The sequence below is a fragment of the Podarcis liolepis genome, assembly GCF_965112155.1.
Source record: "Podarcis liolepis genome assembly, chromosome: 4".
Taxonomy (NCBI): Eukaryota; Metazoa; Chordata; class Lepidosauria; order Squamata; family Lacertidae; genus Podarcis; species Podarcis liolepis.
Window position 1 is genome coordinate 12,760,570 of NC_139558.1, and position 22,465 is coordinate 12,783,034.

At 40.3% G+C, this 22,465-nt stretch overlaps 1 protein-coding gene across 3 annotated transcripts; it reads left to right on the forward strand.

Moving 5' to 3' along the window:
- Window positions 1-641: 641 nt before the first annotated feature.
- Window positions 642-18,467, forward strand: TGDS (TDP-glucose 4,6-dehydratase). Of its 3 annotated transcripts, XM_083501333.1 has the most exons (12): window positions 643-811; window positions 1,897-1,963; window positions 2,981-3,049; window positions 3,374-3,464; window positions 4,114-4,256; window positions 6,364-6,462; window positions 8,491-8,550; window positions 9,088-9,131; window positions 9,784-9,949; window positions 11,676-11,734; window positions 16,105-16,202; window positions 17,626-18,467. In XM_083501333.1, the coding sequence occupies exons 1-12, from the start codon at window positions 723-725 to the stop codon at window positions 17,709-17,711; spliced, it is 1,071 nt and encodes a 356-aa protein (XP_083357459.1). In that variant the 5' UTR covers window positions 643-722; the 3' UTR covers window positions 17,712-18,467. The 3 variants fall into 3 exon arrangements, with proteins under 3 accessions (XP_083357461.1, XP_083357460.1, XP_083357459.1); XM_083501335.1 differs by lacking the exons at window positions 16,105-16,202; window positions 17,626-18,467 and adding an exon at window positions 14,094-14,785 and having other exon boundaries at window positions 642-811; XM_083501334.1 differs by lacking the exons at window positions 16,105-16,202; window positions 17,626-18,467 and adding an exon at window positions 12,214-12,604 and having other exon boundaries at window positions 642-811.
- The last annotated feature ends 3,998 nt before the right edge of the window (window positions 18,468-22,465 follow it).

A 22,465-nucleotide genomic window follows, 5' to 3' on the forward strand; every position in this document is an offset into this window, starting at 1 on the left:
ACCAACCCCACTAGCCTATTTGCCTAACCTGCTTTGTTTCAGAATTAAAGATTTGCAAAGGGTGCCAGGAGACCTCGGTGCAACGTACACTCCACATTAGAGTAAATAATTTGCAGAGTTGACCTTTTCATATATTTCCTTCGTGGTTGTGTAATAATGTCCAGTCAGCCAACTTGAGGATATATTGAACAAGTGATCCCAGCCACCTGGAGTCACTGATTAAATGGGAGATCCAAGGGCGGTTCACAGAATAAAATACAGGGTAAAACGGAGATAAACAATTAAAGCAAAACAACAAAACTAAAACTCCCCCCCTTTCCACGGATAACATTTAAAAGACTACGATATTCAAATGTCTGGATGAAGAGGAACGCATGCCGCCTTTACACAGTGCCAGCCGCGCTCAAGGCGGTCGACGACATGAGAAAAAAAAACACATCGCTGCCACATAACAGAAAAAAATGAATACTTTGAGGGAGACGAAACAACTTTATTTGATCACGCCCAGTTTTGGAAAGAGGGGAGCGCCCGAGTGCGCATGCCCAGGACACCGCCCCCCCCTTGCGCTGCGTTCGCAGAACGCAGAGAGAGGCGCACGTGCAAAGGTCGCTGTAGGTGACAGTAGGAGGCGGAAGTGACGTATACAGCCGTGGCGGAAGTGACGCGTCGACGGGGAGGAGGCGAGAGAGGGAGGAAGGAACGGCTCTCCAGCTGTGGGGAGAATGTCTGGGGGGTTGTCCGGGTCCGAGGCCGCCCCGCTCCCCCCGGGCTTCGCCAAGAGGATTTTGGTGACCGGCGGCGCGGGCTTCATGTAAATTCCGCCTGGGTTGGGTTTATTTTTTTTGGGGGGGGGGCTTTCAGGCTTCCTAAAAGCCCTCGCGAAAGGAGCAAAAAGCGCATTGAATATGATGGGGTGGGCTTACTCCTGAGTAAAGGTGCCTAGAGTTTTGTGTGTGTGTGTTTAAAAAACCAAAAACTTTTGGCCTGCTTTCTCTGCCAGCGTGCCTTTCAAGCAGCCTTGCGAAATTTAGATTGCATAAATTACCGGAATACCACTTCCTTTAAAAAAAGAAAAGAAAGAAAGCTTGCAAAAATAGGTTTTAGTATAACTCCTCTACTTGGTTAGCTGCAGGGTCGTTCTTTACCTACTAAGCTTTCCTTCTCAGAAAATATGGGCTTGGGAAGAGAGAAAGGGGTCTTATGTTTCTTCTCCATTGAAGTTCTTTACAAAAAACAAACGAACTTGTGTTTGCTACTTAAAAAAAGAGAGAGGAAAGCAATAGGTTTTAGTATAATTCCTCTATCTGAGGAGCTGCAGGGTCGTTCTTTACCTACCATTCATGATTTGGCTTGTGTCCGCTTACAAATTTGGGTTGGGTTGGGGTGAATTTGGGGCAAGGGATTAAAGTACTTAAGCGTTCCTTCTCAGAAAATACGGGTTTGAAAAGAGAAAAAGGTGTCTTATGCTTCTTCAGCATTGACATTCATTCATGAGGCCCATGTCATGTTTTCCATGACTGCAAAAATAAAGAAATCCTAATATGTGTGACTGGAAAGGGTGTCACTTATTTCTTGATGCCCCTAATAAAGGGGCAGGAAGTTCAAACTATTTGGAGGTGGATAGGTAAGTTGCTTATTTGCTGGAAGCTTTTTATGTTTTTGTTTCTTAATGAAAACCACAGTTGCTTCTTAAAGAAAACAGTATTTTGGATTATTCTGAAAAAAGTTTACAAACTAATATTCTAAGAGTTCCACAAGTGAATATATTTTCCACTGAGATTTGCTTCTCGGTTCAGGCTGATTTCTTGAGAGACAGTTCATGAGACATGCATCTGAAATCAAGGCAGTTTAAATTTGAAATATGTTGATTTTTTGTTTTTTCCTCAAAACCTGCAGTGCATCTCATGTAGTGGTTTCCCTCGTAGAGAAGCATCCAAACTATATGATTATTAATCTTGATAAGGTAAGACTCTTTTGCTTAAACATAAATTAGCAAACCAGCATATACTTGACAGGCAATCAGTGACTGCATGCAAGATTTCAGGTCTTGATTTTAAAGTAAGCCATTACCACGGAACTCATAAGCATGTGCTGCCATGGTGAATTATGATCCAGAAGGCCAGTGTCTTGCAAAATACTCTATTTAGATAAACAACAGTAAATGAGATTTGAATGTTTGCAGCTATGCCACTTTAATCCAAATAGCCATGCTCTAAGGGAGAAATCCCATGCAGAAGAAGCTGATGTAAAGTGAGCTAATGTAAATTAAGGTGGCTTAAGCTTACACCAGATCCAAACCCTGTTCAGCAGTTGCTTTGTTCTATATAATAAAAATATTCATTTAAACCTCCTCAGTACACCTCCTTGTTCTTATATAAATTGAAGGATCACTCAGAGTATAGGTTAGAGATACCACTTAAGGTTTCTTCATATGATACATATTATACCCGGTAACAGATTCTAAAAGATGAAGTTCAGTGCATTGTCATTACTGAAGAAAAAAACCTTATCATCCTTCACAGCTTTCTGTTACTGACTTCCACACTGTTTCTTTTTGTAATCCTGGCTTTTGGTCTTCTCATTGACCAGTTCTGTGTGTCTTTCACATTTATCCATGTAAATAAAAAATTAAACTCTTCCTTGGAAGGGTTTATAATGAAAATACAGTCTTTATATCTCCTTCAGATATTAAGTCTGCAGACCAAGGAGCTGTCATTAAACACATAGTTGCTTTCATTATGCTTTTTCTCTGTCTTAAGAATTCGTTTTCTTGACATTTTTGTAATTGAAATGTGGATGTGATGATATTCATTTATTTTGTACTAAGACACACCTGAGTTTAATTAAAAGGGTTGATTTGTATGAGTCCCAAGATACAGAGAAGGTGGGTTGGAAGAGAATTCTATGAGACAATATGGAGGAGCAGAGGCTTGACTCTAGAAGTAAAATTTCTTTGTTATTTTCTTTTTTTGCTGTTAAGCTGGACTATTGTGCAAGCTTAAAAAATCTTGAAAGAGTTTCTGAGAGACAGAACTACAAGTTTATCCAGGTAAACTATACCTTTTTTTGGTAATTCATTGTTATTTTAAAAACCATCTACAGTATGAAGGCTGCAATCCTGTACAAACTTACCTGAGCGTAAGTCTTGTTAACTGACATGGAACTGGAAGCCTTTTCTTTTCTTTGTTACTGAGTATTTCACTGTGTACACTGAAGTTAGAACTGACTGGAGCATCCCTCCACAGAGCTTTGTGAAGTGAAAATATTAAATTTTCTGCAGCAGATGTAAAATTTGGTGTAGTTGAAGAATTTGGGGGTATACATAACCAAACCTGATGTTGACTACTAATTTTATACTTTTCATCTTTTATAGGGGGATATCTGTGAACCCAGTTTTGTAAAAGAATTATTTGAGGCTGAGAAATTTGATATAGTGCTACATTTTGCAGCTCAAACACATGTAGGTGAGCATTGCATGTCACTACATTAATCTACTAGTAGTAGTAGCTTCCAGTTTTTGCACAAGGGGCAGAGGATACTGCTTATGCTGGCACTGCTAACATAGCTGGACACCTATCCTGCTGTCCCTCCTAGTGACAATGTGCGTAAATTGCTATGTTTTACTGTTTTGCCATTGTGTCCCTTGATTCATCATTGCTTAAACTTTTGACGTCAGGTGTTAATCTGCTGCTGCTGTGAGTGGCACAGAACATCTGGCCCATGGACCTGATTAATGTTTTTAATAGGAGCTGCTCAGAGTGGCTGGGGAAACCCAGCCAGATGGGTGGGCTATAAATAATAAAATTATTATTGTTGTTATTATTAGGCCCCGTGGGGATCACCCTGCAGTAGCTCTGCTGCTGAGTGGAGTTTGGGTCGGATGGAACTTTATCATGGCTTAATTTACACTGGCTTGCTTTATACCAGCTTCTTGTATGTAGGATTGCTCTCTTAAGAGTAGTTTTGTTCTACTGCATATGGAGACAACATTTTTTTCTTTTAATTAAGTTCATGTTGTAGGTCTGAAGGTCCCCCAGAGATCATGGCCTTCAGGCTTTTTTTGGTACCAAGCTTGACGTACATTTCTCTTTATTATTTTGTCTCAAAACTTAGATCTTTCTTTCTGGCATAAGCTTGAATTCAACTATGTCAACGTTTATGGAACTTGCATTCTGGTTGGTGCTGCTTATGAGGCTAATGTGGAGAAGTTCATATATGTCAGTACTGATGAAGTTTATGGGGGAAGCTGCAACAAGGTGAGCTTGAATTAAATGAGCTTCTTACATCTCTTACCTTGTCTCTTGGGTGAACTAAACAGGCCATGATCTTGTAATGACCAGTAAGTGGAGACTGTTAGCTTTGTTTAACTAGTACAACTTTACTTCCCATGACCAACCAATAAAAATAGACAAACATTAGGAACTGAGCCTCTCTTGTTTCCAGCTTAGTAAGCATATTGTTTTACATTTACACCAATGTTCGGCCACTTGAAAATAACCAAAAGATAATGATAATCTTACACAGAAGGAATGTGCTGGTACAAATTTGACCTAAAGCGCTTTCGATTCTGCTGTCTTTAAAGGATGCAAGAGTTTTTGTTAGTACTTTGGTATTTTAGGATTGCTGTGCAAGTAAATACTTTTTTTTCAGTAAGGATGGAACATGAAACCTCACTTGTCACGGAGGAAGAGTAAAATATTAATTACTGGTAAAGGTAGTCAGAGTTGAATTTAGGAGAACGCTTTGGGCAGGGTGGTTTCCTTATACTATACAGTGGTGCCCCGCAAGACAAATGCCTCGCAAGACAAAAAACTCGCTAGACGAAAGGGTTTTGCGGTTTTTGAGCTGCTTCGCAAGACGAATTTCCCTATGGGCTTGCTTCGCAAGACGAAAACGTCTTGCGTTTTTTGCAAGTTTGTTTCCTTTTTCTTAACACCGTTAATACAGTTGCGACTTGACTTCGAGGAGCAACTCATAGAACGCGGTGTAGCCTTTTTTGAGGTTTTTGGTGATTTTTGAAGCTTTTCCAAAACTTTTCCGACACCGTGCTTCGCAAGATGAAAAATTCGCTAGACGAAAAACTCGCGGAACGAATTAATTTCGTCTTGCGAGGCACCACTGTATAGGTAGACAGAATCACTCTCCCCCTTTCCATAATTTCAGCTGCATCTGCTAGGAAAAGGATCAGACCCTCTAGGGTATCTTGTAGCACAATCCTAACCAACATCCCCTTAGAAGTAAGCCCTATTGAATTCAGCAGGGCTTACTTCTAGGTAAGTGGGTTAGTATTTTATCCTTATGTGCTTAGCTGGGGGTAGATTTTTCTTAGCACTACTGCTAATCAGAGAGTGGAAGTACTATTTGGGTATAATGTTAGATAACTAGCAATGAGAAAGATTCAGGTAGGTAGCCTTGTTGGTCTGATGCAGTCGAAATCAATAAATAAAAATTTAAAATTATTTTTATAAAAAAATAGTACTCTTCATGCACATGAAAGCTTATACCTAGAACAAACTTAGTTGGTCTCTAAGGTGCTACTAGAGTATTTTTTGATTTTTTTAATTTTTTAATTTATTAGCAATGAGAAAAACATCTTAATTTTTTTCACTCCATATATAGCATTTTGTGTTTATTCCAAAGTGGTGGTGGTGGTGGTGTTTTCTTTAATTTATTACATGTTTTTGGCAAGCTTGCACTGCTTATTTGTGTTAACTCAAACTCAAACCAAAAGGTGTCTAAAGTAACAATTTGCATGCAATTCCACAACTATCTTAAACGTTACTGTTGGTATATAAATGTAGAATTTAGTATTGTGCAACCATTAGCCAAACTGAACGTTTCTATGAATTTTTGCTACATTAGTAACTTAATGTTTCTAGTTTTGAGTTTATCCTTAATCACTAGTCTAGTTTGTAGACTACTTAAGCCATGAATTACTGTTTCCTGAAAACACTGGCAAATGACATAACTGTGGTTTATTTATTACCAAGAAGCCAGAATATAAAGTTGTGATTTGTTGTTGGCTTACGAACCCTGCTTTGTTTTACCTATGACTTGCTCTTAATGTGTGAGTCTAGTACCCTTCCTTAACCATAGTTTGTTTGGTTGCTTAACCCCAGATGCTCACTAAGCTACAAAGACACAAGACTAATGTTAAAAAAATCCCAAACAGTGGAGGAACAAGCTGTTCTCTGCTGCTTTATCAGACAGCTCATGGTTAATTTGAGGTTTGTTAAATAAGCCATAGTTTAGCATTATGTGAGAATCGGGCCATTAACTGGAGTCATTTTAAGCTGGCTTGTAAATCAATGTAAATTCTTTTTAAGACTTTGAATGTCTGGCATTGTAAAAAAATTGTTCTAGGAGTTTGATGAATCCTCATCTAAAAAACCGTCAAATCCTTATGCAGCTTCTAAGGCGGCGGCTGAATGCATTGTCCAGTCATATTGGGAAAGATACCAGGTAAGCAAAAATGAAACTTGATACAGTGGCACCTCGCAAGACGAATGCCTCGCAAGACGAAAAACGCGCAAGACGAAAGAGTTTTCCGTTTTTTGTCGTTCCGCAAGACGAATTTCCCTATGGGCTTGCTTTGCAAGACGAAACGTCTTGCGAGTTCTTGCAAGTTTGTTTCCTTTTTCTTAAAGCCGCTAAGCTGTTAATAGCCGCTAAGCCGCTAATAGCCGTGCTTCGCAAGACGAAAAAACCGCAAGACAAAGAGACTCGTGGAACGGATTAATTTCGTCTTGCGAGGCACCACTGTATTTTAGCTACTATTAATTATTTGGATTTCTGAACATGGTCCATATGCCCAAAGATGTTTTGGACACAGAAGAAATGCACAAGAACCCACACTGAGGTTAAAGAAGTTACCGCCACAAACCATATACGTTTCGTCAGAAGTCAATTTCATTATGTTCAATGGGCTAACCAATGTTGCGTCCTCCAGATATGATGGGACTACAACTCACATCATTCCTCACCATTGGCCATGCTGGCTAGGGCTGATGGGAGCTGTAGGACTGGAGGACACAATATTGGCTACCCCTGCTATGCTGGTACTAGTGAGTTTTAAAATACATAGTAGATTTCCAGTATAAAATATGGTAGTTATATCTTTGCTGTGGGCTTGCTTACAACAAAAAATGAACATTTAACAACTTGATATGTAACCTGCTAAACTTGCTATGCTTGTTTGTGGTTTTCTGTGAAATGCTGCACCACAGGTATCAGTTTCCTGATAAGGTCTGGCTTTTCCCTCTTTCGACAATATCTGTTTAGCCTCTGACTCCAAAGCCCAGCCGTTAAGAGAAGTGAAGCATGTCCCAGAGTCCCCTTTCTGCTTCTCCATATTGGAAGCAAGGAATATTTTAAAATAGAACACCACTGATTACTCTTGCTGGGCCTGGTGGCCACGTGGCACAATATACAGTGGTACCTCAGGTTACATACTCTTCAGGTTACAGACTCTGCTAACCCAGAAATAGTGCTTCAGGTTAAGAACTTTGCTTCAGGATAAGAACAGAAATCATGCTCCGGCGGCGTAGCGGCAGCAGGAGACCCCATTAGCTAAAGTGGTGCTTCAGGTTAAGAACAGTTTCAGGTTAAGTATGGACCTCCTGAATGAATTAAGTACTTAACCCGAGGTACCACTGTATAGGTATGCTTGTCAAGGAGCAAGGTTTTTTTAGTTTATGTACGTGGTGATAAGCCCAGGCTTGACATTGTATAACATGCAATTGGGCCCAAATTCCTATCCCAAAAGTTTATTATTTTGATCTTAGCTGATATTCTTCAGAGCTGTGAAAAGTGCACCACTTACTGCTTCTTCTGTTTGTGGAAGAAGGCATTGGTTTGTATTTTTACTAGTCCCCTGCAAACAGAAGGCCTTGTTTCATTTGCAGAAGGAACTGTGAGGCTAGGACATGATTTTTTCACTTCACTTCACTTTTAATTTGTATACCATCTTTCTATTTTACAATACCCAAGGCGGTTTACAATCTGAAGAAACAAAGAATGTACACCTTAAAACAATCTAATTCAATTAAAAAATGTGATAATAAAACATAACTTTAAAATAAGCAACTTATATCAAATAAAGTAATATTCAACAATCCATTAGGATAGTACAGAATAATATTAAATATCAGCATATAAAAAATTAAACAGAAATCCACTCTTAACAATTACAATAAATAATTTCTAAACTATAATCAAAAAAACAATACAGATTGAGAAGCAGAGACTGGCGGGTGGGGCAAGGCAGATGGAACAAGGCCTTGCCTGATGAAGTCTCTCCCCTCACATGCTTCTTATGTTGCTTGGGAGGATATACCAACACCTTAGAGCAGATTTCACAGGGGAAAATCAGCTGGGTGGTGGGAGGAAGGGGAGATGTCCCTCACCTTAGTTAGAATCTAAGCCACCGCAAGCTTTTTTTATGGCTGTTCTTGAATTTGTGCTGGCACACTCATGGTATATCCTTTGAAGTTTCCAGTGGTTATCACGCGGAGCAGCAATGTTTATGGACCCCATCAGTTTCCAGAAAAAGTAAGTGAGATGAAGGCACTTCTTTTATCAAACAAGCCCTTTGTGAGCCCTCAATTAACAAGTCACAGTACTTTGCCAAGCATTTATTACGTGGTCTCTGTTCTGTAGAATTACTGTTTATTAATGTGTCAAATATTAAGAGTTGGACATTCATCTAGCTAGGGATTCTAGCATGTGAAAATAGGCTTCCATGCAAATAGTAAATCCCAGCTGGGTGAGGAACCATGCATGCAACTAAGTGCTTACCCATCCAGTTCACCTCTCCGATCCAGCAGCCAAAATTGTGTGTGCAGACCCCATAATTGAAAACATTTTGGCTTTTAATTGGCTGTTTAGCAGATGGAGCAGGTTGTGGTTTCAGCCCCTTCCCTTTTAAAAAAAAGAAGGTACTACTACAAGTGATTGGTGGTCTTTATTACTGTCCGTTGCTAGAATTAAATATGTTCTCACACAAATATTTCAAAAAAGATGAAAGGTTTATCATTCTCTTTAAGTAGCCAGCATTAACAATGGCTGCCTATTTTTAATGTTTCTTAGGTTATTCCAAAGTTCATTTCTCGCTTGCAGCAGAACAGAAAATGGTATGTATCACGGTCATATTCGGTCCCGTCCCCCCCGTTATAAGTGTATGGCAAGCTAAGTCAGTGACATACCCTTGAAATTGAACACCCCATACTAAAAACCAGTCCGGACAGTAAAATGTGTCACGTTTTGAGACCGCACTGCCCTGGGACAAAACCTGCATGCACAACTGCTTTTAATCAACAACAATTGGTTTCTTAATACTCTGTCCCACCACAAGAGGTCATAGATGTAGAGCTGGGACATAGAAGAGTCACTGTTTCATGCTTTTTGCTAATTTAAAAGCTTGGCTGAAGAGAATGTATAATGCTGGGGTAAAGAAGATTTGTTTTCTTGGTCTTGCAGTTTCTCATTGACATGGATTTACACCAGTTATGTTTTAACACTGCTAGGACACACTCTGTAGTGCAAAGTCTGACACAGGGTGCAGTGCAACAGCCACTTTTCTGTAATTCTTTGTAACTTGCTGTGCGTGCCACCAGGTTTATTGCCATTGTGAAGAATTAGCATGAATAGAGGTGGTGTTTTGTAATCACATACTTTTCGCTTTGCCCTTTGTAAGCATTTTATAATTTTGCAAACCGGGCTGGAATGTTAGAATAGCGTTTGAAAAGCAGTGCTAAATGTATGCACTATCTTGCTTGCTTGTAGCTGTATTCATGGCTCAGGACTTCAGAGAAGAAATTTTCTTTATGCCAGTGATGTAGTCGAAGCATTTCTTACTGTTATGAAGAAGGGGCAGCCAGGGGAAATCTACAACATTGGGACCAGCTTTGAGATGTCGATTGCACAACTTGCAAAGGAATTAATCCACCTAGTGAGTAATCAACAATGTTGGAAATTGGTGGCTTAGTAGCAATAAATACTGACTAGGACAAATGAACTCTACTGATGCATTTCAGTAAATGACTCTGAGATATGGGTGTGCAGATACATTGGGAAATGGTGGAGCGTGTACAAAGTTTTGTTTTACTAACCAGTGGGGTCTGTTTGGTCTGCCTTTGATCCTGTGTTGACAAATTCATTTCCATCATATTTCCGGCAGGCTCTCTGCTTTTGGTTTTTTTTGTTTATTTTCTAGCACTTGCATGCTTATATGTTTAAACATTTGACTTAACCTCTTTTTGCCTATACAGTGGTACCTCAGGTTACATATGCTTCAGGTTACATACGCGTCAGGTTAAAGACTCCGCTAACCCAGAAATAGTGCTTCAGGTTAAGAACTTTGCTTCAGGGTGAGAACAGAAATCATGCGGCGGCAGCAGGAGGCCCCATTAGCTAAAGTGGTGCTTCAGGTTAAGAACAGTTTCAGGTTAAGAACGGACCTCTGGAACGAATTAAGTACTTAACCTGAGGTACCTGAGGTACCTATTATTATTATTATTATTGTTGTTGTTATTAAATTTGTATGCTGCCCTTCATCCAAAGATCCCATAGTGTTTCACAACATAAAAGACAAAATGAGAACACAAAATACATAATAATAATAATAATAATAATAATAATAATAATAATAATAATAATAATCACCTCCCACAACACTTGGAAAACTTCAGTGACAAGATGAGTGGCTTCATTATTGATGCCAGAGAAATCAGTTAGGCTTTCATAGAGGAAGGTTAATAGGGTAGAATCGTAGAATTGTACAGGTGGAAGGGATCTGAGGGTCATGTAGTTCAGCTGCCTGCTATGCAGGAATCTCAACTAAATAATCCATTGCCGATGGCCATCCAACCTCTGCTTAAAAACCTTCCAGGAAGAAGGGCCAACCCTTTTCCATGAGAGGCCGTTCCACTGTCGAAGAGCTCTTAACACCAGAAAATTCTTTCTGATCTTTAGCCAGAATCTCCTTGTAACTTGAAGCCAATGGTTCAGGTGTTACCCTCTAGAGCAGGAGAGAACAAGCTTGCTCCACCTTTCGTGTGACAGCCCCCAATCCATTTTCTGCTCAAACCAGTCCGCCCCCCCCCCCCCCAGTTCAGTCCAGGGAAGAATGTGGCTTGCCTGATTACAGCAGACTTCCTATGGTGGGCTCCTCCTTCCTGACACTTTCAGGTATCACCAATTATATAAGAACACGCCAGTTCTTCTTTTTCTTTAAGAGATGCAAGGTAGTTCCATTCAAACTACTAGGGCAAATCCTCATCACTTATCTGCATGGCTTCACGCTCTTATATTATGGTCAATATTGCATGGCTCAGAATATATTTAGTTAACCACGTTAGTCACATACAGCAAACGATAAACACCTTTGATTTGGGCCGACTAGCTAGCACTTAGCATCTTAAATGTAAGATTTATTTACACCCGCTTGAGTGTTTCTCACAACTTACATCTCTTGTTTTACTTAGTAGTTTTATAGATACAACTAGCAGCACTTGGGAATCATCTACATTTTAAACAAAACAGAGGATGGGATTTTTTGTGGAAATCTGTTCATTACAATGCTTGCAATGCAATAGAAATCAAAACATTTTTGTTAAATGTTAAATCTCTCACTGCTGACATGGATCTCCCCCCCCCCCCACCTTACTGATTTACAGATTAAAAATACCAGTTCTGAAGCAGAGACAGAATATTGGATGGATTATGTTAAAGACAGGTAAGATAGATATTTATTATTTCGTTTCAAATGTTTTGTCCTGTCCTGTAAAATATCCCACAGGATTTCAGATGCCATCTTAATTTGGGTAATACAGTGGTGCCCCGCAAGACGGAAAACTCGCTAGACGAAAGAGTTTTCCGTTTTGGAGGTGCTTCACAAAACGAATTTCCTATGGGCTTGCTTCGCAAGACGACAAAGTCTTGCGAGTTCCTGCTGGTTCCCCCCCCCTTTTTCTAAGCCGCTAAGCCGCTTATCAGCTGATCCGCTAATAGCGCTAATCCGCTAATCCGTCAATGGGCTTGCTTCGCAAGACGAAAAAACCGCTAGACGAAGAGAATCACAGAACGGATTCTTTTCGTCTTGCGAGGCACCACTGTATTATGTGTCCTCTTATTTAGTGGTACAGAATGTTTTCCTTATGTTACAGCGAAGCCAAATTTTGAGCTCCTCTGCCCCCCAACCCCCACCCTTTGTAGGCTGGGCTGTGGCATGGAGAGGCAAGCATGGAGCTTTGCTGTACAATCCTTTCCTGCTCCAGGATAGGAAGGTGAGTTTGGTCCTGGGTGCCCAAGGTAAAAAGGTAAAGGTAAAGGACCCCTGGATGGTTAAGTCCAGTCAAAGGCGACTATGGGGTTGTAGTGCTCATCTCGCTTTCAGGCCGAGGGAGCCGGCGTGTTCACAGACAGCTTTCTGGGTCATGTGGCCAGCATGACTAAACCGCTTCTTGCACAGTGGGACACTGTGACGGAAGCCAGAGTGCACGGAAACGCCTTCCCGCCACAGTGGTACCTATTTATCTACACCCTTGTGCAGATTAATTGAAACAAAGCATGTTTTCTGTCTTACTCGTAATCCTGTACTCAAAATAAACATAGAATCATAGAGTTGGAAGAGACCACAAGGGCCATCGAGTCCAACCCCCTGCCAAGAAGGAAACACCTGACATATGGTTGTCAAGCCTCTGCTTAAAGACCTCCAAAGTAGGAGACTCCACCACACTCCTTGGCAGCAAATTCCACTGTCGAACAGCTCTTACTGTCAGGAAGTTCTTCCTAATGTTTAGGTGGAATCTTCTTTCTTGTAGTTTGGATCCATTGCTCTGTGTCCGCTTCTCTGGAGCAGCAGAAAACAACCTTTCTCCCTCCTCTATATGACATCCTTTTATATATTGGAACATGGCTATCATATCACCCCTTAACCTCCTCTTCTCCAGGCTAAACATGCCCAGCTCCCTTAGCCGTTCCTCATAAGGCATCGTTTCCAGGCCTTTGACCATTTTGGTTGCCCTCCTCTGGACACGTTCCAGTTTGTCAGTGTCCTTCTTGAACTGTGGTGCCCAGAACTGGACACAGTACTCCAGGTGAGGTCTGAAACATGAAAAGTTACTTGATCATTGTGGTGTCCGAAGCCTGCAGCCAATAGAAGGAATGATGTGCTTGCCACAATATATTGAGGTTCTACCAAAGAGAGTTATTCCAGAGCTGGAAAAAGAGGTATCCTGACAGTACTGGGATATTGCAGCAGGACCTAGCCCCCTGTCACACATCAAAAGTGGTGAAGAAATTCATGACAGAGCAGTACTTGATTGGCCAGGGAATTCCCCACACATATATCCCATTGAGAATTTGTGGGCTATATGCAGAAGTCGTCTCCATGCTGTAGACTGTATGACTATGGAGAAGCTCATTCAGGCGCTGATTCAAGTGTGGTACAGGGATCCAAAAATCAACACTGACTGTTCGAAACTAGTAGACTCCATGCCAAACCGTGTTCAAATGCTGCTTAAAAATAGCAGTTACTAATGTACGTATATGTGAGTTTTGTACACTAAACAACATTGTTTGTTTCAATTAACGTGCACAAGGATATACTAGTACTGGTGTGCTTTTGAACTGCTAGGTTGGCAGGAGCTGGGACAGAGCAACGGGAGCTCATCCTGTCGCGGGGATTCGAACCACCGACCTTCTGACCGGCAAGCCCAAGAGGCTCAGTGGTTTAGACCAATACACACTCCCAAGCCTCAGAGCTTGAAAAGGGGCAGTGATTGTCTTAGCATTATGTCTGAACTCGGGCTCACAGTTGGTCTTACTTCAGGCAAACCATGAGCAGTGAACCCAGAACAAACCTTTGGTGTAGCTTTGCATGCAAGCTGAGTCACTGCATTTCATATTGGCGTAGACACTGCTTTTATATTTTACCAGCCATCAAGTGTCTTGCTTGAGATTTTAACTATTTGAAAGTAGCTTATAGTTTATTGCTACAGTTAAACAAAGACCCTTTACTTGGATTTGGATATAAAAGTAATGGGGCAAACTACCCAGTATTTTTACTGGAATATTTTATTTCTGTTTTATAGTTCCTTGAAGCAATTCAGTTAAAGATTTCATATAATGAAGCTTCTTCTTGAAAAACCAAAAACATCACAAGAGATATTCAATTGGGTCTGCGGTCACACGGCAATTTTTTGGTCTTTTTGGCATTTCCTGTTATTTTCTGCATTGCATTTGATCTTTCACACAACGGAAATCTAGTTGAATTTAGCATTAATTGCTTTACAGATAAATTCTGTATCCAACTCTTTTAGCTTGGAAAACCACAGGAATCTGGCGTTGTAATTTCATGTGACAAATTTTGGGGTGGTATCCCAGCATGCACTCCTTTCCTGCCATTTAAAATTCAGTGTAACATGGTAGTATATCAGTTAAATGTAACGTGATATATCAATCAATTTAGTGTAACATGGTGATATATCGATCAAAAAGCCGCTACTCCAGAATGAAACAAGTACTTCAGTGTGAAAGGAACTTTTGAAATCAGGACAGAAATGTTAATATATAATAAAAAAAACTAACACAGTAATCCCCTCATCTGAATTTGCTCAGAATGATTGAACCAATGGACTTAAGTTAACTGATTTCAGTAGGTCTGCTCTATGTATGATGAATGTTGTTAATTGCTAGATGCAGCTACTGAAATAGTCCTAAATGTGACTTGTTCTTATCTATCTCATTTTCTTTACCTGTACCAATAAAATGTTTCATCTGCATCTATGTGATTCATGGTCTCGCTTAAAACATTTAGGGTTGTAGAAAGAGTGGTTTTCTTTTATGAGAGATTAGAAGTCGTCAGTGTGGTGTAATGGATAAAATATTAGTCTTGAATCAAGAATACTTGAGGTTGAAGGGATGCGGGTGGCGCTGTGGTCTAAACCACTGAACCTCTTGGGCTTGCCGACCGGAAGGTTGGCGGTTCGAATCCCTGCGACGGGGTGAGCTTCCTTTGGTCTTTCCCAGCTCCTGCCAATCTAGCAGTTCGAAAGCATGCGAGTGCAAGTAGATAAATAGGTACCGCTGTGGTGGGAAGGTAAATGGTGTTTCCATGTGCTCTGGTTCTGTTGCACCAGAAGCGGTTTAGTCACACTGGCCACATGACCCGGAAAGCTGTCTGTGGACAAACGCTGGCTCCCTCGGCCTGAAGTGAGATGAGCGCCACAACCCCATAGTCGCCTTTGACTGGACTTAACCGTCGAGGGTCCTTTACCTTTTACTTGAGGTTGAAGCATTTCTCAACAATGAAGCTTACGACTCTGTCAGCCTAAGCAACCTTCTAGAGTTGTTAGGATACGATGAGAGCTCCTTGGACAAAGAGTGGGACAGAAGCGTAGTAAACTTTGAAATGGAGTTTTGAATATGCAAGGGCATTCAAAACTCCATTTCAACGTTTTGATACATTTTCTGAAAAATGCTGTTGGTGTTAAGGCTTAAGGATGTTCATAATGCTCCTTTCTAATTTGTTTTTTTTAAATATAAATTGACTGGGATATGATTTGGCATGTTTGTGTTATGTGTTCCACATGGTTTTAATTTACACACGCCCCATTTAGTGTCTGGAATTGTGATGGCTTATATAAATTAAAACTAAACGAAAGGTGTTCATAATCAGAATGTATATGAATATATCTATGCACCTGCCAGGGACAATCACCTGAAAATGCAATTACAACTTCTCAAATTCATTGGTATTCATCCATAATATTCCAAATAAATTTCCCATGTTTGAGGTTAGTGGTAGTATATTTTTCTGCCCTACATGACTGATCTTTGCTGTGATTACTCACACACAGGTCTGTGATTGAAGAAATTGAGTCACAGATTGGAAATTATTTGGGTGCCTTGCGTGTGTGTAATATTTGTAAATATAGACTATTCTGTGTAAATCATGTGTGTTTAACAGGAGAAGGAAGGGTAGCCTAAAGATTAATCCAAAGGAATAAAGTGCTGAACTCCTAAATGTCCTTTGAAGGTAATTAATACACATGTTATATGAAACTTCTCCATAGGAATAACACTCTTCTCATTTATTTAAAGGCCTACAAATGACTTGGGATATCCAATGAATTCTGGAAAAATGCACAGCTTGGGCTGGAGACCTAAAGTGCCTTGGAATGAAGGAATAAAGAAAACCAGTATGTTGCATTGATACTGAATCTGGAATGAGAGTGAAAGGAAAGCAGGGCAGCACTATTTTCAAAAGAGCTGCTTTTTTATAGGCTACTTTGGAGAGTAAGCTGTTTACTGAATTAGCTAAAGCTAGAATTTTTAAAGTAAAGGCTTTGAACCTCCCATTGTATTTTTGTTTGTATATACGGTTGTACCTTGGATCCCAAACGCCTAGGCTCCCGAACAATCGAAACCCGGAAGTGAGTGTTCTGGTTTTCGAACGTTCTTTTGGAAACCGAATGTCCGGCAGGGCTTCTGCAGCTTCTGATTGGCTGTAGGAGTTTCCTTCAGCCAATCAGAAGCCACACTTTGGTTTCCAAACGTTTTGGAAGTCGAACGGACTTCTGGAATGGACTTCCAATGTATGGCTGTAATGGTAAGAGAGGAAATAAATGTTGCTTCTGTGAGCTTGAGAGTAGGCACTGTACGTTGGGGTGGGGGAAGCAGTAAGAAATATGAGAATAAAAATTATCTACATCCAGGCAACTGTTAGACTAGACCACATAAGCACTTTTCACATACATCATTTACGTTTGGACGTGGTATGTGCTTGGTTGCTGTTGGTGCTTTTATTTCTAAAAAAAAAAGGTTTAGGGGTACTCTCATTTTCCTACCCATATTGAAATACTGCCCCTCAATGAGGCCAAACTTAGATTTATAAAATGTTTAGGGGTATGTGTACCCCTGGCCCCCAAAAAAGCACTGGTTTCCACCAATAGCGTAAGTGCCCAATTAAGTTCCTAGGCTGCTCTTGAAACTTAGCAAAGGACTGCAGACCTCAACTTAAACTTCCATAAGACAAATATTTGTTCACAAGCTAACCTGGAATTCAGGGCCTTCTGTGTGTGAGCAAAAGCCAACTCTGCTCGTGCAAGTATTGCCTGAGTTTCACCAACTTGTGCTAAAACCCTGTGGACCTTGAGGAGTGGGGGTGCCTTCTCAAGAGACACAAGGGCCTGTAGAGGAAGATAGGATGGCTTGTTGTGAGAGCAGAGTTCTGCATACCTTGTCTCTGGTTCCAACCAGAGAAACAAGTCTGTATATGCTGTGAGATGAAATCGACTTCCTTTAGGGGCGATCAAATGCCCTGCTTAATCCTAAATGTCTGGCATTGTTACTCTGCTGTTAACAACATTTCAGCCATCATAAACCAAAACTTTTTATTTGTGCCTTTTGGTTCCTGAATCCTTGAAATGTGCTGCCCAAAAAATCATGAGATAGAAACCTTCTTCAAACTGTAAAATACACTGTCTTGATTATAACTAGTACCCTGTAATCTGTCACCCTCTGCACTTAATGATTTTGCGTATGTTTGAGCCTGAATGGAATAGCATTGTAAGTTTGCTTATTACATATTCATGCTTTGAAATCTTCCTTTTCTTGTGCTAGTTGAATGGTATCAAGAAAACTTCCACAACTGGAAGAACGCGGAGAAAGCTTTGGAGCCTTTTCCTGTTGCTGAAGAATCGGTATGATTTAGTCTGCGGCAAAGTTGTGAAGAAAAATAATAACGAAGGAAAACATTCTACCTCAAGATCATCACATTAATGAAAAACTGTACTCAAGCAGCAAAATGGGATTGTATTCATGGAATGTCAACTATCAATAATATCAAGAAAGACAATGGAGTACAATTTTACAGTATGGGCTGTAAGGGCTGTCGCCTTTTAATCAGCATTCCAGTGCAATATTGAGGCTTTAATATTTTTCTATAAAAATAATAATTGAATTGGAGCAATTTTTATTAAATAATGCACTTTTTAATACATACAGCTGTTTTGCATTCTAATTATTTATTAATGTATTGTATTGACAGGGTTATAGTTTTTTACAACCTAGGCAGGAGATTTTGGTTCAGGAGTATTTTCTGCTTTTTGTAGTTGTATCTTCCTGTCCCATAAGTCTATGCTTGATCACGTGCTTGTTTTAAAATACTGTCATATCATGTATCCTCAATGATCTGGTAAGGAAATCTGTCTCCCATTGCTCTACAGAAATTGAGCTTTGTAGACAACCAAAGACTTCCCTGAACTCAAGAATACAGTATAGAAACCTGAGAGTGCCCTCATGCCAAATATTTATCATTTCTAATAGCTTCTTTCAAATTTATTTTGAAGAATAACAGTGCTTCCAAATTTAATTTGTCTTTCTTGTTGCCTAAAAGTATTTTAACTCTATGAACATGTGAAATTATGTGAACAATATTAAAATGTAAGACTATGTTAAATGTAGGACACATACCCAGTGGTGCGTTTTCTGAGCTAGACTGTGTATTCAAAAGGTAGAAAAGTGCAACAGCTGACATTTGTTTTGTCACTGAGCAATCTGGCAGGTAACTCCCATGCTTTACTACTATTCTCCATAATAATAATGATAATAACAACAACAATTAATTTTCATATCCTGCCCATCTGACTGGGTTGCCCCAACCACTCTGGGCAACTTCCAGCAAATTAGAACACCAAACACAATAAAACACCAAACATTAAAAACTTCCCAATATAGGGCTGCCTTCAGATAGTTGTTTATGTCCTTGGCATCTGACGGGAGGGCGTTCCATGGGGAGGTCATCATTGCTAAGACGACCCTCTGTCTGGTTCCCTGTAACCATGCAGTGAGGGAACTGCCAGAAGGCCCTCGGAGGTGGACCTCAGTGTCTGGGCTAAATGATTTGACCAAAATGGTCAAAGGCCTGGAAACGATGCCTTATGAGGAACGGCTAAGGGAGCTGGGCATGTTTAGCCTGGAGAAGAGGTTAAGGGGTGATATGATAGCCATGTTCAAATATATAAAAGGATGTCACATAGAGGAGGGAGAAAGGTTGTTTTCTGCTGCTCCAGAGAAGCGGACACGGAGCAATGGATCCAAACTACAAGAAAGAAGATTCCACCTAAACATTAGGAAGAACTTCCTGACAGTAAGAGCTGTTTGGCAGTGGAATTTGCTGCCAAGGAGTGTGGTGGAGTCTCCTACTTTGGAGGTCTTTAAGCAGAGGCTTGACAACCATATGTCAGGAGTGCTCTGATGGTGTTTCCTGCTTGGCAGGGGGTTGGACTCGATGGCCCTTGTGGTCTCTTCCAACTCTATGATTCTATGATTCTATTCTATGATTAGGATGGAGATGCTTCTTCAGGTATACAGGGCAAAACCATTTAAGGCTTTAGAGGTCAGCACCAACACTTTGAATTGTGCTCAGAAATCTAATGGGAGACAATGTACATCTTTAGGCTGACATGTATCCCATAGTCTCTCCTTTCACTTAGTCACACCTTGGGTTACGGACGCTTCAGGTTGCGCATTTTCGGGTTGTGCACTGTGCCGTACCCGGAAGTATCAGAACGGGTTACTTCCGGGTTTCGGCGCTCGTGCATGCACAGAAACGCTAAATCGCTCTTTGCACATGCGCAGAAGTGCTGAATTGCGACACGCACGTGCGCATATGCGGTGCTGCGGGTTGAGAACACTGCGGGTTGAGAATGTGCCTCCCGCATGGATCACGCAACCCAAGTGTCCACTGTACTGTTGATGCCACTTGAAACATTGTATCTAAAGGCACTGAAAATATCAAACCCAATTAGCCTGTACAGAGGTACCTCGGGTTAAGTACTTCGTTCCAGAGGTCCGTATTTAACCTGAAACTGTTCTTAACCTGAAGTACCACTATAGCTAATGGGGCCTCCCGCTGCTGCCGCTCCGCCGGAGCACAATTTCTGTTCTCATCCTGAAGCAAAGTTCTTAACCTGAAGCGCTATTTCTGAGTTAGCGGAGTCTGTAACCTGAAGTGTATGTAACCTGAAGTGTATGTAACCCAAGGTACCACTGTACATTGCTTTATGTTGATAGAGATACTGAACCAGTGACGAGTATTCTTCATCACAAACTGCAGTCATATGAAGGCGCTCTGCCAAACCCTTTGAACATCAAATCCAAGTCTAAAACACTAACCACATTCTGTCGTGCCAAAAGTGTCGTGTGAATTTACCATTACTCTCTTCCCAAAGCTTTCAGTATGAGGAAACTGATCATGGTATTCTGAGGCCAAATTTCAAGTCATGCTGGCCATTGGTGAAGCATTTGCCTATATGACAGAGGGAGCTTGCCTTAGGCCAACTTAGTCCATTGATTCATCTAGTATTGTTGACACTGACTTAAGAAATGGCTGTCCAAGGTTTCAGGGCAAAGTCTTTCCCAGCCCTGCCTGGGGACACCCAGGGATGGAAGTGGAGACCTTTTGCGTGCAAGGCATGCGCTGCACCACCAAACTATGGCTGTCATGTCATTTAAATGGTCTTCTCGCTTGTGCTGGCCCATATGCCTGCTGTGTTGGCATGCCAGCAGCAGCTCTGTAGGGCTCAGAATTCACCAGCATGAAAATACTGCATGTGATAAAAGAGAATTTAAACAAGATGCTGGCTTTGTGGAATGCTTACCTGAGTAAATGGCTTGCCCAAGCTCGACATAGCCTTGAAAATCTAGTGAAATCGCAATGGAAAATGTTTCCCGAAGAGGAATGCATGCATGTCCATAATGTGTAAAAAAAAGTAAAATGCGCAAAAGGACAGACTATAATTGAAATGGCATAGGCTACACATTCAATACTATTATAATACAGAAATCGAGCTAAAGGCTTATAAACCCCTAACTGTTTAGCTCCTGAAATGAAAGATGTGAAAATGGAATAGTTTTCCTTTGTCCCACTTTTTTTTTCTTTCAAAAATTTTATTAGTTTTCACAATATTATAAACAAACACACAAGACAAACAAAAATCATAACCTTATTGAAAATTACAGTTATTAACTTTGTTAAGTGACTTCCTCGCATCCCCTTGGTTGAATTTCATTGCCTGTCCTTTTAACGGTTTTCCAAATCCCAATTTTTATGAAATTTAACTTAAACATTAACATCCTTAGATCTTCACCTTATGGAATTAAACCTATTAATTCATCACTTAACATAAATAAAATCCTAAGTATCTGCAAGCTATTTTCAGTTAATTTAACTTAACAAATTTAACTAAATAATCATTAAATTTATTCCACTCTTCCTGATACTCCTCCTCCTTCTGGTCGCGGACTCTTCCGGTTAGGTCAGCTAGCTCCGAAAATTCCATCATCTTCATCTGCCATTCTTCTATTGTTGGTAATTCTTGGGTTTTCCACTTTTTAGCTAACAAAATACAAGCAGCAGTTGTGGCATACAAAAATAATTTAACATATTTTTTGGGCAATTCCAAACCTGTTATTCCAAGAAGAAAGGCCTCTGGTTTCTTTATAAATGGATATTTCAACATTTTTTTCAATTCATTATAAATCTTTTCCCAGAAGTCTTTCACCTTGGGACAGGTCCACCACATATGATAAAAGGTTCCTTCCTTTTCTTTACATTTCCAACATATATTGTCACAATTACGATATATCTTTGCTAATTTTACAGGAGTCAAATACCATCTATACATCATTTTCATTATATTTTCTTTTTAACAAAGTACATGCGGTGAACTTGTTTGTCCCACTTTTTTTTAATGCTAAACCATTGAAGACTAAATCAGCTGAATCCCTCGAAGGCATGTTTCCTCACTATGTTAGTTGTATGGAATAATTCATTAATTATGGTCATTTAAAAAACAACAACACAGAGAACTTTGATGGCTACTACTTGAAAGCACTACTTGCCTCCTTTAAATGACCTCCCCCAGTCAATGTGTTTTGATGAGTGCAATGTGCCATCCTTTGAAAGCAACCCAGGACCGTCAGCTGGTTCAAAGGACGCCAGCACACATTTTTGTCGTCTGCGAGGACTTCCGGTCTGCGTCCAATTCAAAGTGCTGCCGTTAACCTTCAAAGCCCCAAATAATTTTGTGCCAGGACTGTCTTTCCCCATAAATACCGCTCAAGCTTGGCGCCTAAGATCTTGTGATGTTGTGCATGTTCCCCCACCCAATGAAGTGAGGTGGGGGAACCTTTTGGGTTAATAGCAACCCACTGCAATGCCCTCAAAGATACTAGCATTATAACCTACCACCAGGTAAAACACTTTTTATTCTTACAGGCCTTTGCACAATATTTGCATATTTTTAGTACTTTTCATATTCCTCACCCCTTTGGGTTTTTATGCTGTTTCATGTTGATTTATGCTGCTGGGGGCATTTTTGCTTGTTTTATCTTTTTTTATATGTCTATAATTTTTATTAAATTTTCCGTTTTACAATGTAAAGTACTCATTTTTACA

Coding starts and splice junctions, on each gene's coding strand:
- TGDS (XM_083501333.1), top strand. CDS start 723: ATGTCTGGGGGGTTGTCCGGGTCCGAGGCCGCCCCGCTCCCCCCGGGC. Junction 8,551..9,087: donor CCCATCAGTTTCCAGAAAAA/GTAAGTGAGATG, acceptor AATGTTTCTTAG/GTTATTCCAAAGTTCATTTC. Junction 16,203..17,625: donor TGAAGGAATAAAGAAAACCA/GTATGTTGCATT, acceptor TTCTTGTGCTAG/TTGAATGGTATCAAGAAAAC.